At 33.6% G+C, this 15,322-nt stretch overlaps 1 protein-coding gene across 1 annotated transcript; it reads left to right on the forward strand.

Annotated features, from left to right (window-relative positions):
• The first annotated feature begins 1,624 nt into the window (after window positions 1–1,624).
• LOC123528596 (store-operated calcium entry regulator STIMATE-like) lies at window positions 1,625–14,822 on the forward strand. Its single transcript, XM_045308418.2, has 7 exons — window positions 1,625–2,067; window positions 6,191–6,239; window positions 6,643–6,738; window positions 12,365–12,486; window positions 13,192–13,304; window positions 14,018–14,101; window positions 14,294–14,822. Exons 1-7 carry the CDS (start codon window positions 1,893–1,895, stop codon window positions 14,534–14,536), a joined length of 882 nt encoding a protein of 293 aa, XP_045164353.1. The 5' UTR covers window positions 1,625–1,892; the 3' UTR covers window positions 14,537–14,822.
• Window positions 14,823–15,322: the final 500 nt, after the last annotated feature.

The raw sequence follows: 15,322 nt of genomic DNA on the forward strand, positions 1-15,322 counted from the left end.
CTTATGTAAAGGCTAACACACAGTTTTCTTTAGAGCGGACACAGTGATTCAGTGGTAACGTTCTTCGTTTTGATCTTGATTGATTACGGTGAAACATAAGAAACGTTTACTCACCGCGCCTGCGTCAAGTTGCTAATATTTTAGAATTCACTCCCCCCTCTCCCTGACTGCTGATATAAATGTGGAGACTGGATTGTTTGCTGTCATGTATTTACTGATTAAATCCGGAGGTAGAGAGTCCCAGTCACTGACTGTATTTTAATGTATTAGTTCTTGCATAAATTCTGTTGAAATGATCACTATGCATATTCTTTGTAAAATAGAGAAAAGTGGAAACTTCACAGGTCGCTCAACACGACAAAAACGAAAATGGTGCAGGCTCGGTTTGATTGAGCTTGTTCATGGACGGTAGTGGAAATGCATGCTACCGTCCACGCCCTCTAGCCCCGGGTTGAGCAGAACACAACATTTACACATGCTAAAAGTACAAAAAGCAATTTAGAGACATCCGCAGATGTATTCAAACGGCGGTGAACATGGAACCTTTAATGACACGTGTTGAGGCGTGTAATTCCATGAAGAGCGGCGTTTGGTCCCCAGATAAAGTAAAGGGTTTTCCCCAAACGAGAAAACAATGGGCAGAACTAAACAAACTGGAATTTAGGAAGGGGATCTGAGGTTATGGAGACTGCGTATCACAGGAACTGTCAAAAGACAAAATTAAAAAGCAGGCACCATATCCAAAGGGTGATTATACAATACCCAATACTATGAAAGCGGGAGTATTGGAACCACCCAGGCCGAAATGGTCATGTTGAGAAACTAAACAGTACCAATAACACGACATAAAAGTCGTGCTGAACGATATGAGAAGATCGAAATATAACAGCCCTGATTGAATGTACGGTCGGGGAGACTTTTTACGGCCGCCACACGGCACAAACAACGCTACTGTAAAACGAGATGGTCGTTGCAGATTATCAAGTGGAAGATTTGCCATAGAATTGAGTCCTTTGCAAAATAGGATTAGTCTGTTTTGTTCTCTTCTTTCTATCAATGGAGTAAGTTACAATTCACTTAAAATTTTCGACATAGAACCAGGTTCGTAACTGTAGTTGGAAGAAATAAATCTAGCTGATCTTTTCTGGACGTTTTCTAGCTTGTCTTGTAAACGTTGTCGAACCAAAGAAGTATAAAATACTTATTAATTATTTTTTTAATTAATTATTTTTATAGCTCTTTGGTCGAACCAAGAAACCACGGGTCGTGAATTAGAGCCCCCACTCCTCCAACTTAACTAAAATACTAACATTGAGACAATACAGTCCCGTGAATGGATGTTAACTAAAAACTAAAGAACCAGGGAAAACTTTTGGAATTGGACCGTCTTCTGTATCTTGCACTATCCTCCCACTAGCATAATTCACTGAAAATCTGATCGACAATCTAAAAAATGTCGAAATAGTGTTATCAAACAAACGGGTTATATATGAAATAGATGGTAAAGTTCAACCTGTCAGGATTTTGTAAAAAGACATGGGAGATTTTCTTTAGTTGGGTTTGAAAATAAATAAATTTAGAAACCAGTCTAAAAGAATATTTTTACTTCTTCACCGGTAAAATGTGCACTTCCTGGTTTCCTGTCACGAACGTGCATCTCTTCATTGCTTAGCAAAAAATTGCACAGAAACTTCAAAACATTTCTAAAATGACATTTACCACATTGTTGTTAATGTTACAAATTTCATATCATTTATATCATTTCGCTTAGCTATTACACAAACCCCATATGACAACTTAAAGAAAATGGCAAATCACAAAATGTATTTTTACTGAGAAATGATTTAATGTGTTGGCTAAATATAGCTTAATAGGATCTAATTTCGATACAAATGGCGTCTGATGTGATGAAGTCGGTGACTCCAAGCTCTGCACTGAACAAGAGTCTGAATAGTGGAAGTCACCAGACAGATGGTGCATTTCATTGCAACAGTGGCTACTTGATGAACACTCTAGGACTTTTTCTTCAGTTTCTGTTGGCCATTTTAGCATTTACCTCATTGATATGTAAGTTTACGATGGATGAATAATTTTCATTAGCCTTAGCATATCTGAGGATCATTTTGATTTTGGCAGTGGCTAGTGAACTGTTAGTCTAAATAATGAGACCTCGGGCAGACCGATTTTACATTTTGATATTTTACATTGTCTACCTAGAGGTCTCAACCAGAAACAATCAAAACTGTGGTGGAAACTGTGGTCAATTGAAATTACGATTTATCGGTAGTCACGATTTTTCTTTAGCCTAACTGCTTACCTGTTGTTTTAAATCATAAATAGTAAATAAAAAACATAAGAACAGGACATATTTATCAAGAATTTCTGTTGTAAAAAATTTAAACCTCGTCTTCATGTAATGGCGGTCGGAGGCGTGACCAATGAAAACGCTTCGTTTACCGGTGATCGGCCATTTTCCAATATGTAGTACACTCGTGTTAAACCTTGGCATTTTTTTAACTGCCATAGTTTGAATTTTTCTCAAGAAATCTCGGTAATATATACATCATTGAAAAGGAAAAATTACAGGCTTTCTATGTATGTATTTCTTTTTTTTATCCGTTGCATTATTATAACATGATTCCCGCCCAACGGATTCCATTGGGTGTTACTTACGCAAAGAAGAGGACAGTGCTACCACATTCTTTACCTTTTCTGGTTTGTACTCGGAGGCGGATATCGACAAGTCAAAATAATATAACGATATTCAACTCTCGAGTACAATTATTTGGACTAGTGAACTGTCACCGGTGCAGCAGACCCGAGGTCTAGTGCACCGTCACCGGTGCAGCAGACCTGAGATCTAGTGCACCGTCATTTTTGTTATATGTAAAATAGAATGTGTCACTTTATGTACCAGACACTTTATGTACCAGCACTTTATGTACCACTTTGGACACCTTATGTACCACATATATGATATATACTAGATGATCATTTTTGTTTTTATTTGATGAAAATGTTTTATTTTATGTTACTTGAAATGTTTTTTTTACTAAATTAAATGTTAATTGTCATAATTAATAAGGTAATTTATATGCACATAGGAATGTTAACAACATTCTATGGACTTAAGCTGATTAAATCAAAGTTGTTTTCACAGGTAATTATCACATATTGACAGTGCTACACAATGAGATACAATTACTATATAATATATAGGTGGTACACTAAGTGTCAAAGTGGTACATAAAGTGTCTGGTACATAAAGTGACTGGTACATAAGGTGTCGCACCCTGTAAAATATAACCTTTATGTAAAATTTAACCAAAAGATATTTTCACCAGTGGCAGTAATATGCAAGAACATAATTAAAAGAATGCAGTAATATAAACCTTGACTTACCTGTTAATTTACCGTTTACCTCAAAGAGATGATCTCTGTTCTTCGGCAAGTGGTATCCGTTATTTACTAAGCTATTTCCGAATGACAGAATGAATTTCATTGATTTTTTAAAATTTTCATGAAAACCACATATCGTCAGTCAGAGGTGTAACTGTTTCAAGTTAGCGCAGTTTAGAACCCATTTGAGTTATTGCTTATACTTTCATAACTTGTTTCAGTTATCATGAAATATTACAAAGCCCTCCTGTGCCAATTCCTTATTTTGAATGAGACTAATGCAATTATTTCCTGAATCCTTGAACTTCTATCTTTCCAGCTATGCAATAAATTTTTTTACGCAAGGCTGATAAAGTTTTACGCAGAAGTTTTAAAGCTATAAAACTCTTAACAACCCATTATGCTTATCAGGTCATGATCAGACTAAAAGAGAATTTGATTAACCACAGTTTGCTACTAATTGCACTTTAAAGGTCACTTTGTGAGAACTGCAAAAAGACATTTTTTGAATAACTTACCTGAGTTAATTATATTTTATAACTAATACAGGTTATAAAATGCTTGAAAAAGTAACTGAAAACAGTTACACCCCTGACTGATCGTTATTTTTGTCAATTTAAGTTGAATATATAAGTTTAATTATTGTCTGGCTGCATTAGGATATATATGAACATCTATCAAAATTGAAATTCGATCTTAATTTCAGGTTATGTTAGTGACAATTGACGATTAACTCTTCATGGAACCTGAAATTCGGAAATATTGACACCTTGCAAGCAAATATTTCATAATGTACATGTACGGAGAAAACTGTTATAATTTCAATATTTGTTATATTATTATTACAAAAGCTACATCTTACGAAATCTATGATAAAAAGTGGGAAAAACAATAAAGATTAAATTAAGACAATAAATGGAGGTCTACAAATGTAGGCTTTGTTGGGCTGCTTGTTAAAGTTATTTAATGATTGGATTGGGCGTGTTTGTCTTTTGTATTGGCAGCTCTGATCATGAGATAGTGAATCTGAAATAAAGTTCGGATTTCAATTTTGATGTATCCAAATACAGACAATAACTTATCTTAAATTTACATAAATGTACTAGTATGCTATTTATGAAAATTAAAAATTAATAATTTCTTTCAATGAAACTCATTCTGTCTTAACTGAACGCTCTTCTTAAAAATCATTCCGCCAAATTAACTTTCTGTTAACAGACCGTATCTGATAACGGCATGATGTTTTTATTTGGAAATACAGTCGAATACCGTTACCACGATATTCAAGGGACTGTAAAAATTGCATCGACATATCCGAAGTTCGACGTAACGATATCGACTATCTGGGACAACTTTGTACTTGTGTCGGACGTCTTTTTTGTCACTATATCCAATGCTTTTTTTTTTTTCAGAGGGTTTGAAAGGGGAAAGAAATAACATAACGTAAATACGATTTTAATTTTATTGACAAATAAACATTTTAATTAATTAAATAGTACATACTTACATTTAAGTTTTAAATTTTTCAAAATATACGTGTAAACATTTGCATTTTATTCTGACCTTCCATAAACAAGTCTGAATGCAGCTGTAATGTTCCTAGTTGAGTAGTCATTTTGACTGTGCTTCGATAACGAAATTTTGCCTGTGTAATACGCATATTGTTAATCCTAAATGGCAGATACAGGAAAATATTTCATCCAAATTAGTTGTTATATTTGAAAGCAAGTTGCCCGCTTGCACGCTGTTTTATTAGACTAATTATTGGGAATTAAATGCAAACTTCCTAACATTTGAATTGGATTAAAGATTAAATAACAAACACACTAACTTGATTATGATAAATACATCGCCGGACAGCAATAGGTTGCTTTTCACACCTTACAAATAACATGGATATTTTTTTTGACACGCTGTGATATCAACGAAACCAGGTGTAAAAATATTACAGGTAAGTTGGCGGGACTGAAAAATCTCATCGAGCTAAACAAAATTTCGAGCTAATCATATCGAGGTAATGATAAATAATTACATTAGAATATATAGGGAAAAATCGGGACCGACTAAAATACATCGTGCTAACCGGAGTATCGAGCTAACCGATATCGAGGTAACGATATTCAACTGTATCTTAGTTAATGGTGGATGATAATGTTGCCGAAGAATGAAATTAGCGCATTGAGGGAAATCTTACTTCATTCTTTTAATAATGGTCATACATGTAACTGGTGACAGGATGTTATAATTATAGTTCAAAGAAAGGCTGTATTTTATATATAACAAAAATGACAGTGCACTAGACCTCATGGCTACTGCACCGGTGACGGTGCACTAGACCTCGGGTCTGCTGCACCGGTGACGGTTGAGTAGCCACTGCCTTTGATTTTTATCAAATCAGAATGAGAGACTTCTCTTACATTGAGACTATTTGACTCATCAGTGTAAATTTTTTCTTGTGATACATTAAAAGTAAGGCAGTAGCTAGAGGTCTAGTTACAGGACCCCTAGCCACTTCCTTAAAGTAAAACCAATAATTATTATGTTTTTTATATTCAACTGACACTTTCATCCTTTTGTTGTAAAAGTTGAAAACATTACAAAATATTTTATATGTAGATTCATGATTGTAACAAGTTGTTAACAGTAATATGAACAAGTTGAAACTAAGTTAAATGCTAAGTTTTATGTAACTGTAGTATTTTTAAAGTTAAACAAAAGTTAGTGGATTATTACGTAATCATGCCACCAGATGGGCTTTTATCTTGTCTTGACAGTTTGTTTTCTTTTGCAGTGAAAAGATACTGTGAACCAAGATATGAAAGAAGACCATGGAAGATATGGTACTATTGTGCTATTAATGTTACATTTAATTTTTGAGATAATTATTATATCATACGGAACAGAATCTAAAAAAAAAATGATACAAAAAAACAAAATACCTTTAAATAAGCCTCATTTAGCTTGTAGACACATTTCCAGGAAATGAAAGAATCATAGTGAGTGAGCATCTTCTGGGAAATAATAAATCTCATTTCATCTTAGGGGCCTCATATAGAAAAAATTTTAAATGAAAGATTACATTTGTTTTGGTGTTTTCCATTTAATTTTACAAATATTCCTCTTTCAGCAAATACTGTTCTGTACAGGGTTATCATCAGCTAGATAAATGATGTTATGTCACCAACTTCTAATATTATAATGTGTTTAAATATTTTATGTGAAATTTCAAAATACAAATTTCAGGTTTTATGACACATCTAAACAAGCATTTGGTGCTGCAGTTATACATTTTGCTAATGTCTTTCTTGCCGATGCTTTTCAAGGAGACCCATGTACCTGGTAAGTTATATAGGATATTACATATAAACCCATCAAAAAAAGCCATATTTACCAGGTATATAGAGAGATATCCTACTTGCCATGTCAGCTTCCACAGCTCGGTGCACTTTATTTCTGTTCTGACTTGATGGATTTGGTGCTTGAAATGTCTGTTCCTCATCATCACACACATCATATGACACAAAGGTAATAGCTCTTGCTCCAGTATTTCACGAATTGGGCTGTTTTAAAAAAAATGGCAGGAAACATGTAAAAATGATCGAAAATTAAAACAGGTCTAAGTAGCATTCTGATTATCTCATTTTAATAAGCCGTCATTGCAGTCTATAAAAATGGTTGCGTGCAAACAATACAACACATATTAAGTTTTTTATTGATCTTTAATTCAACTGACCCAACAAAAAAGAGAAAACAACATACCATCTTCAAAGTCACTGCAGAAACAAAAAGTATAATTCTTTGTGTCTTTTTATGCTAACTTTTCTTAGTTTAGGTGTTAAAGAAAATGAAAAAAATGTCCGAGCTAGCTATATGCCTCCAAAAAATTAAATTAATTGATTTTTTCGTTATTTAGCCCAATTTTATGGCTATTATAATGAAGAAAGTTTGTTTTTTAAATTAACTGTGTACTCTTAATACAAAAAGGCAACTTTGCCATATATTTTAAAGAATATCAAATAAATACCACAAGGTATTACATAAACATGACTTAGTATTTCATATTACAGAACTGATTAACAGTTTGACCAATAAATGTTTCACTCCTGACATAATACACATTATTACCATAACTTAGATTTTAACTTAATGTTGTGATCTAAACAGAATGCAAGTCTAATAACACCTTAATTTATTATTGCAATGCAGAAAAGAAGCGGCTTTTTAACAAGTTTTGATTCTGAAACTTTGATATTTTTATATTTTTAGAACAACAACGATGAATTTGATTCAAGAAACAACAACAGATTTTCAACTTTGAGTTAACTTACGATCAGTTTTATAAGAACAGCTCCTCACAGTGCTGATTTGTTACATATCAAAGTAACAATGAGCTATTAATAGAATATAACCATGATAACATAAAAATGTCAAAATGTTTCACTCCTGACACGTTTGTCAACTTAAACACTAAGAATGAATAGTTCATCCTGCACATTCAAGCTCTGGTATATTGAACTCCATTTTGATTCCACTGCAAGGCAACAGTTAGGCTGAGTTAGAGTTTGTTAAGTATCATGTGGTGACTGCCAGGACACACCAGTGTTTGGCTATGTTTGAACTCCCGGAAAGCCTCAGTGTCTTCTGGAGGAACCTCAACTGTATTTCCGGTTCATCAACCTTTTCATCCTGCAAATTTACGTGAAATGCAAGGTTATATTTAGAAATTAGAGCTAAACATTACATAAGTCATATTTTATTACCTTAACATATAAACTTGATTATTTTATATTATTTGAAGTGTCAGTTTCTACTATCGTAATTAAACCCCCTGAACATCGAAGTTGTAAGGTGCCTGGTGGGTTAACTGGTTTCAGTTTGTCTGACTATCAGTCTGTTCATCTGCCTGTCTGTCCATCTGTCTGTATATAGACACAACCTTGTGCTCATCAGTTGTTACCCCCAAAAAAACTCAAGTTGTAAGGGGGTATACTAGTTTCCTTTTGTCTGTCTATAGACACAATCTTGTGCAAATCAACTCTTCTCATCCCCTTGACACAATTTGATGAAACAAACTTCACAAAAGTGAAATTTAACAACTGTAGTTGTACATGGTGCAGGTTATGTTCTCTTTCAGAAAAAAAAAATATGCAGAGTTATGGGACTTTGTTTTTTTGTTACTATACTATATACATAGTCTGCATATGCATTCTTGTGCGTGCCTAATCTCCTGAACCCATGCACACAATTTGATGAAACTTAAGACAAGTGATCAGTAGTAAACCTAGTTGTGCATGGTGCTTGTTAGATTCTTTCAGAAAAAAATACTGCACAGTTATGGGACTTTGTATTTTGTTAATAAACTATATACATACAATCTGCAGATGCAATCTTGTGCACTCCTAATATCCCGAACCCCTGCATACAAATTTAATGGAACCTCACTCAAGTGATCAGTAAAAACTCTAGTTCAGTGAATGGTGCATGTTAGGTTCTGTTTGATAAATATTCTGCAGAGTTATGGCACTTTGTTTTTTGTTACTAAACATACACTCCACATAATTATGCAATCTTGTGTGCATCAAATTGCAATGTACTGTGTCATTGTGTGCAGGTGAGTAGGGTACATTCATCAGCTTCAGTGATAGCCTTAGTGTTTTTAGTATTACCTTCAACAATGATACTGCTTGTATTCTACTTTTCTTTTATCCATTCTCTCTGTTTAGATTTCATTCTTTCATCTACAACTTTGTTTGATTTTCTTCCTTTTCTGACCAGCTGTTTTGATTTGTTTCTGTTTTTGTTTCAGTTTCGCCTTTTCAAGTAGTTTTCCATCCTTTTTCAGCTTTTGTAAAAGTTTTCAAACTCTTTCTGTGGATGTTATTCTATTGGTTTCAGTCTTTATGTTCTTCATGATTTTTCTGATGGCTGGAAGGCTAACAATAAGTTTTCTCATCTTGGCTGCTTCATATTTACTCTATAAAATGAATGTATGCAATTTTACCATTTTAATGTCAGGAGTGAAACATTTTTACTCATGCAAGAAAGCATGCTAAAAAGAAAAGATATATGCTGTAATTTGTTATTTTCAGCAATAGGTAAATACATTTGATAAAACATAAACAGGAAAATCTTAAAAGTAATACATAAAAATGTTTTACTTTGTGGACATGGATATTTATAAGATATATTTTCTACTGCTAAAATATTAATGTATCAATTTCAGTTTATAGAGCAGTAAAACACTTACCTAAAATGAACCAGATTGTAGTGATATCCTCCATTCATCACCCAGAATTTTAAAAAATGCCCAGCTGAACAGTGTTGCTTTTTAATATGCTAGTTTTAAGAATAGCACCAAAACTGAAAATAATGTTTCACTCCTGACATATACATACGAGCCACGTACTTCATACAAAAACACAACTTCACTCATGACTGTCTTTTATGATTGCAACACTACACACACTACTTGAAAAACTGCATTTGGGTACATGTATGTTTTATTTTCAAACACGGTGCCTCATTAAGCGCAAATGTTTCACTCCTGACCAAATTTGGGTCCACTGCGATATACCGTGTTAAAGATAGTTTTGAGAGATATTATGATTAAATTATTACTTTTTTAAGTCAATTATATGTGTTACTCTATAATAGTAAGTGTAGGTTATGAAATACTATTAGTACCAAAAATTTGTAGTCATTTACATAGATTTATACTGATTTTTTATGGAAATTAACATAACTGCCCTCATTCCTTTTCAGCCTTGTATTTTGTTTAAAACATTCTTATATTATCCATAGATTTATGTTACCTTTTAGTCAAGACATTCAACTTGAATAAAAAATACATGTTTTACTCTCTCATATACATTTTGACATTGAAATAATATTTTGAATTTTAAGCTTTTCTTAAAGTGTCACACTTTTTTGTTGCACTCCTGACATTTTTGGCATGTTTTTCAGACATAACTTTTTTTTCTGTGAAGCAATCTTGACCAAACTTTGCATACAGCTCTATGACACCAGTTTGCATTTTTAGACAAACAAATCAGCATCTAATAATGCATGATGTGATAGTAGTTTAAGAAAAACTAAAACTAGCCATTTGTTTTGAAACAGCCCAATTATACTTTTTTTACTTAGAATTTCGGGTTAAAGTGTTGATACACTTCCATACTAATGTTATATATCATGTAACACAAGGGCCTTAAAACAAGTGCTGCATGAATTATGTCCCTTTTTGTACTTTGATTTTTATTAAAAGTTTTGATGTCCTTTCATTCTTCAAATTAAAATAAAGCTAGTATTTATTCCATATCATCACCCATATTATTAGACACATGGGCCATAACGTTGTGAGATATATTGTATGAATTATGCCTTTTTTATCTGCAAAATTTCTGATTTATGTTTTGATGCACTTTCATTCTCTATCTTAGTTGTTGCTGAATGGCTTTGATTCAAACTTTAACCTGTTGTTCTACAGTATCACCTACATGGTACATGTTTATGACAAGATCCACAAAAACTTGAAAGACTAGGAAAATCTTGTTCTCTGAAACCACTGTCCCGATTTAAAAATAATTTCACAGTAATGTTCCTTTTTTGACCCTGTACTAAATTCCCTATAAGTAATTATGATTTATCTGAAAATATGACTGCCAGGGGTGGGACTAGTTTTCTCTATTTGGCTCTATGGAAAACTTTGAAATCTTCTCAGAAACCTTTAGCCCAATGTCAAAATAATTTCATAGAAATATTCCCTATTTGACCTGTTCCAAAAACTGTTGAAAATATCCAGCTTTGAATATCAGGTGAGCAATCCGGGACCATCATACAAATGTAGCCATCGTGTTTCTGTTTCTTTAGAAACAAGATATATAATTAAAACAAAATGATGTATCAATGAGTATACAATGTAAAGTAGAGTGAAGGTTGTTTATTTTCCCAAACTTTTATTATAATATTATATCCATATGACATTATCAATGAATTAAATACTGTTTAGAATTTGCTGAATACTTTTGCTGTACAATAATAATACTATGAACAGAACTTAGTAAAAATCATATATACAGAGTTTTGGAATATGGTACAATCAGATTAGAGGAGAAAATGAAGAAAAAATGCTTAGAAAAATGAAATACTCAATTTAAAATCAAACAAATAAAACTGGACTTCTGTTCTTACCTAAAATACTCAATTGCATCAATCAGAGATTTGTCATAGTCATGAGGCCATGGTTGTCACAGACAATTTTAATTGGTTTGCGAAGAAATGACATTAAAAGCTGCTGATCAGTGGAAACCTTAAACATGAATGAAACTAAAGATATAGACGAGGTGAGGTTTGCAAGAATGAATAAACTATGTTTGCTCTTTGTACATTTTCCTCTGACTGAGATTTCAGGTACAAAAGCAATCTGATCTTGAAATTAACTTGGAGCAGACTGTGAATGCTTACTTCCTTCACTTCTGCGTAAGAGTCTTGTCGATATATGAAGACAAAAAGTCAGGCATTTATAGCCTTGCATACAAGACATAGGAATTAATATGAGAGGCCTTCAAGGCTGAGTGGTTAAGGTAGCTAGCTTTGGACCACTTACTTCTTACTACCCAGGTTCAAAACTTGCTTTGGTTGTACCGGTAATAATTTTTAATATGAGGAAGTCATCCAGTTGTGGCACTTTCCTCATGGAAGGTTGGTAGTTCTACCCAGGTGCCCATCCGTGCCTGAGATAATGGGGTCTTCCTATGTCATGAAAAGCTGGGAAGTCACCATCTGACTAATATATGTGTTGATGTGACATTAAACCCAGCATACAAGGAAAGACAAAAATTATTACAATGTATAATATTTTGCACTTACTGCTTAAAATTAATTAGAAAGAAATCTCTTAAGAAACTGCTAGTGCAAAGACTGTTTTATGCTATGACATGGAATAACTTTATTTATATTTTCACAGGTATGTTGTAAGCTTCATACTGGATTCTACAATTGGTTTGTTTGTGATCTACATAGGCCTAAAGTTAACACAAGTATTTGTGAGAAGAAATAAGATGGAGACGCTATACTTTGGAGAATATGGTAAACAATACAATGCATAGAATTAATCTTGTTTGAATAGCCCTTTGATATAGCTGCATTGTACTATGAGGTCTCTTAATTATATTGCATAACTTTTAATGCTTTTCTTTCAGAGGGGCCATGATTTTATGAATTCAACCCTCTTAGCTGAGTAGGGAGAGTGCAGATCTACGGATTGCGGGGGGGTGGGTGGCGTGAATTCGATCCCCATGCAAGGCGTATGTTCTCCATGACCATTTGATAGAAGACATTGTGTCTGAAATTTACTGACTGAATAGCGAACAGTGTAGACCATGATCAGCCTGCACGTCCGTGCAGACTGATCTTGATCTGCACTGTTCGCTGTTCAGTCAGCAAACTTTCAGTGAACACCCCTTTGAATGATAAATGGTATTGCCCAATAAGAATATATTGTCGATTTTAGAAGTTAACTGACTCATTGCATAAGGCAAGTGGCTGTTTTAATACAGGTGGCTGCTAAGACATGTTAACCTTTAGCCTGCTGGCGGCAAGTGATTCTGCCTTTAAGTTAGCGACCAGTGCAGACCAAAATCAGCCCTGCACTGTTCGCTATTCAGTCTGTAAATTTGCAGTGAACACCCTTTCGAATAATAAATGGTATTGCCCAAATTGAATGAGGGGCCAGTCCATTTTAGAAATTTAGCAGGCTAAAGGTTAAACTTTATATGTAATGTTCCATTGTAGGTAGTCCACCAAAGTGTAGTTCATGGGTTGGGCAGTGTGGTCTGTACATACTGGTGATGATTATAGAAAAAATGCTCATGACAGGGCTAATCCAGTTTGATTTCTGGGCAGATGTAAGTATTTAGCAACTTTTTCTTCATCTATTCCTGTATTCATAAGTTTCTGTAATAACTCATTCATTCTGCAAGGAGCCTGTTTTTTTTTGCAATGGTTTTATCCCAGTGCCTGCCAATACCTGTTCTAAAAAAGGCACACAAGGTCTCTACCATGAATCTTAAAAATTCACCATATTTATGTTTGGTGTGACGATAAACTGAACAAGAGAAAGAATACTACTAAACCTTCTATAAGTAGTTTGGCTTTTCTTTTAACATAGTTTTCTTACATGTATTTAGTGAATTATTGAAATATTAGAAAAAAATATATCTGATAATTTTACATTGAAAAATATGAAAAATATCAAATATGTGACATTTTTGGTATGAAAAACAAGAAACAAAAAGAAAATTTGTTTGGCATAGAATGATAGATGGCAGATTAAAATATTTTCACTTGTGTACACCTGGTAAGTTTTCCCACTTGCGACTGCAACTGCTTATGAAAATATTGTGTCTTGTGTTCACTGGTTAAAGATGCCGATTGAAATACCTGGCGCAAGGATAACAATTTAGGTGGTAACGAGGCTCTGCAAAGTTACCAATAAACAGTTACCAGAAGTTGAGTTGGTGACAGTCATGTGTATTACATTTAATATCTAGGTATGATTTATTATCTTGGATCCTATAGTTTAGCAGTGATAGCCACGTTTATTACATTTATTTTCCAGGTACGACGTATAATCATGTCTCCAGTGAAGGATCCTAACGTTGAGTTAGTGATAGTCATGTTTATTGTCCCACTGGTTGTGAATGTAAGTACTGTAAAATCAGTTAATTTTGTGTCATGAATTTTTGTGGTTATGGCCAGAGTTGTTTTTTGTGGAGACAAGAATTTATTTATTAAAAAAGTTAATTTAGAAATAATGGCATGCCTTTGTTGGATTTCATTTTATTGATTGGTGCAGAGAAAACACCACCAGTGTTATATGTTTATTGTTTTTCAGGCATTTATATTTTGGGTAGTGGACAATTTTCTGAAGAGGAGAACTAAAGACACAAAGACTATATATGTGAGTGACAGTGACCATTCTGTGCGATATAGCCGAGGCGAGGACACCGCAAGATTGTATAATCGTATAGACAGGACCGAAGACGGAGACTCAGATATCATACTAACAGATGAGGACGGGGAGCTTCGCCAGAGGCACAGTAGTGACAACGATGTTGCAGAACTGCTCATCACTTGATAGTGTCTCAAGTGCTACATTATTTATAAATATAATAGATTTGCCAGCGCTTTGACAAAATTAGTATTCACTGCCATTTTGAGTCCCTCTTTTGTTTTCCTTGAAAATCCAAAATGAGGGTTATATAGATTCTGTATGTATACATTTACCTGATACATTATCTGGTAGTTTGCAAGGTTGCACATAAAGTAGATTTGAAGACGATGAATCCAGATTTTGTATGTTCAGTCCTCAAACTTGGGAGGATTTGAAAGAAGACAGTTTCTCTTATTATTTGGGGAAACTCTCATTTCTTGCTGAGACAATTAGTACTGTAAATAATCAGATCATTATAGTAAGTTTACTGTTGCTGTTACATAACTGGAATTCTATTGAAACATTATCAGTTGGTTTTGGGTTTAAAATTTCATAGTGGTCATTTATGATGTGTAGATGTCAAAGACAGAAAAAATTGAAGAGGTGCTTTCCTTGTTTAAACAGATTTTAGTCTTTTTCTTAGGTCAGAAATTTTGAACTGTATGACTATAAAAAGTAAAATACCAGCTCTGAAATGACATCTCTTTTGCTTTTCATTTCATTTTTTTAAGAACAAATTAATGAAGTTAAAATAGTTTATAATATTTTAGAAGACATGACAATAGCTCTCGGACATTGGAGAATATGGGATTGTTCTTTTATCTTGAACCTGGCTTATGTTATGGTGATTGTTGTTAGGCTGACAAGAAGCCAGATTACAAAGTTTTGTTTTGTATTGTAAATTAGATCTGTCAGTGTAGTCTCATGTTT

Source organism: Mercenaria mercenaria, chromosome 13 (genome assembly GCF_021730395.1).
Source record: "Mercenaria mercenaria strain notata chromosome 13, MADL_Memer_1, whole genome shotgun sequence".
In the NCBI taxonomy this organism is placed as follows: Eukaryota; Metazoa; Mollusca; class Bivalvia; order Venerida; family Veneridae; genus Mercenaria; species Mercenaria mercenaria.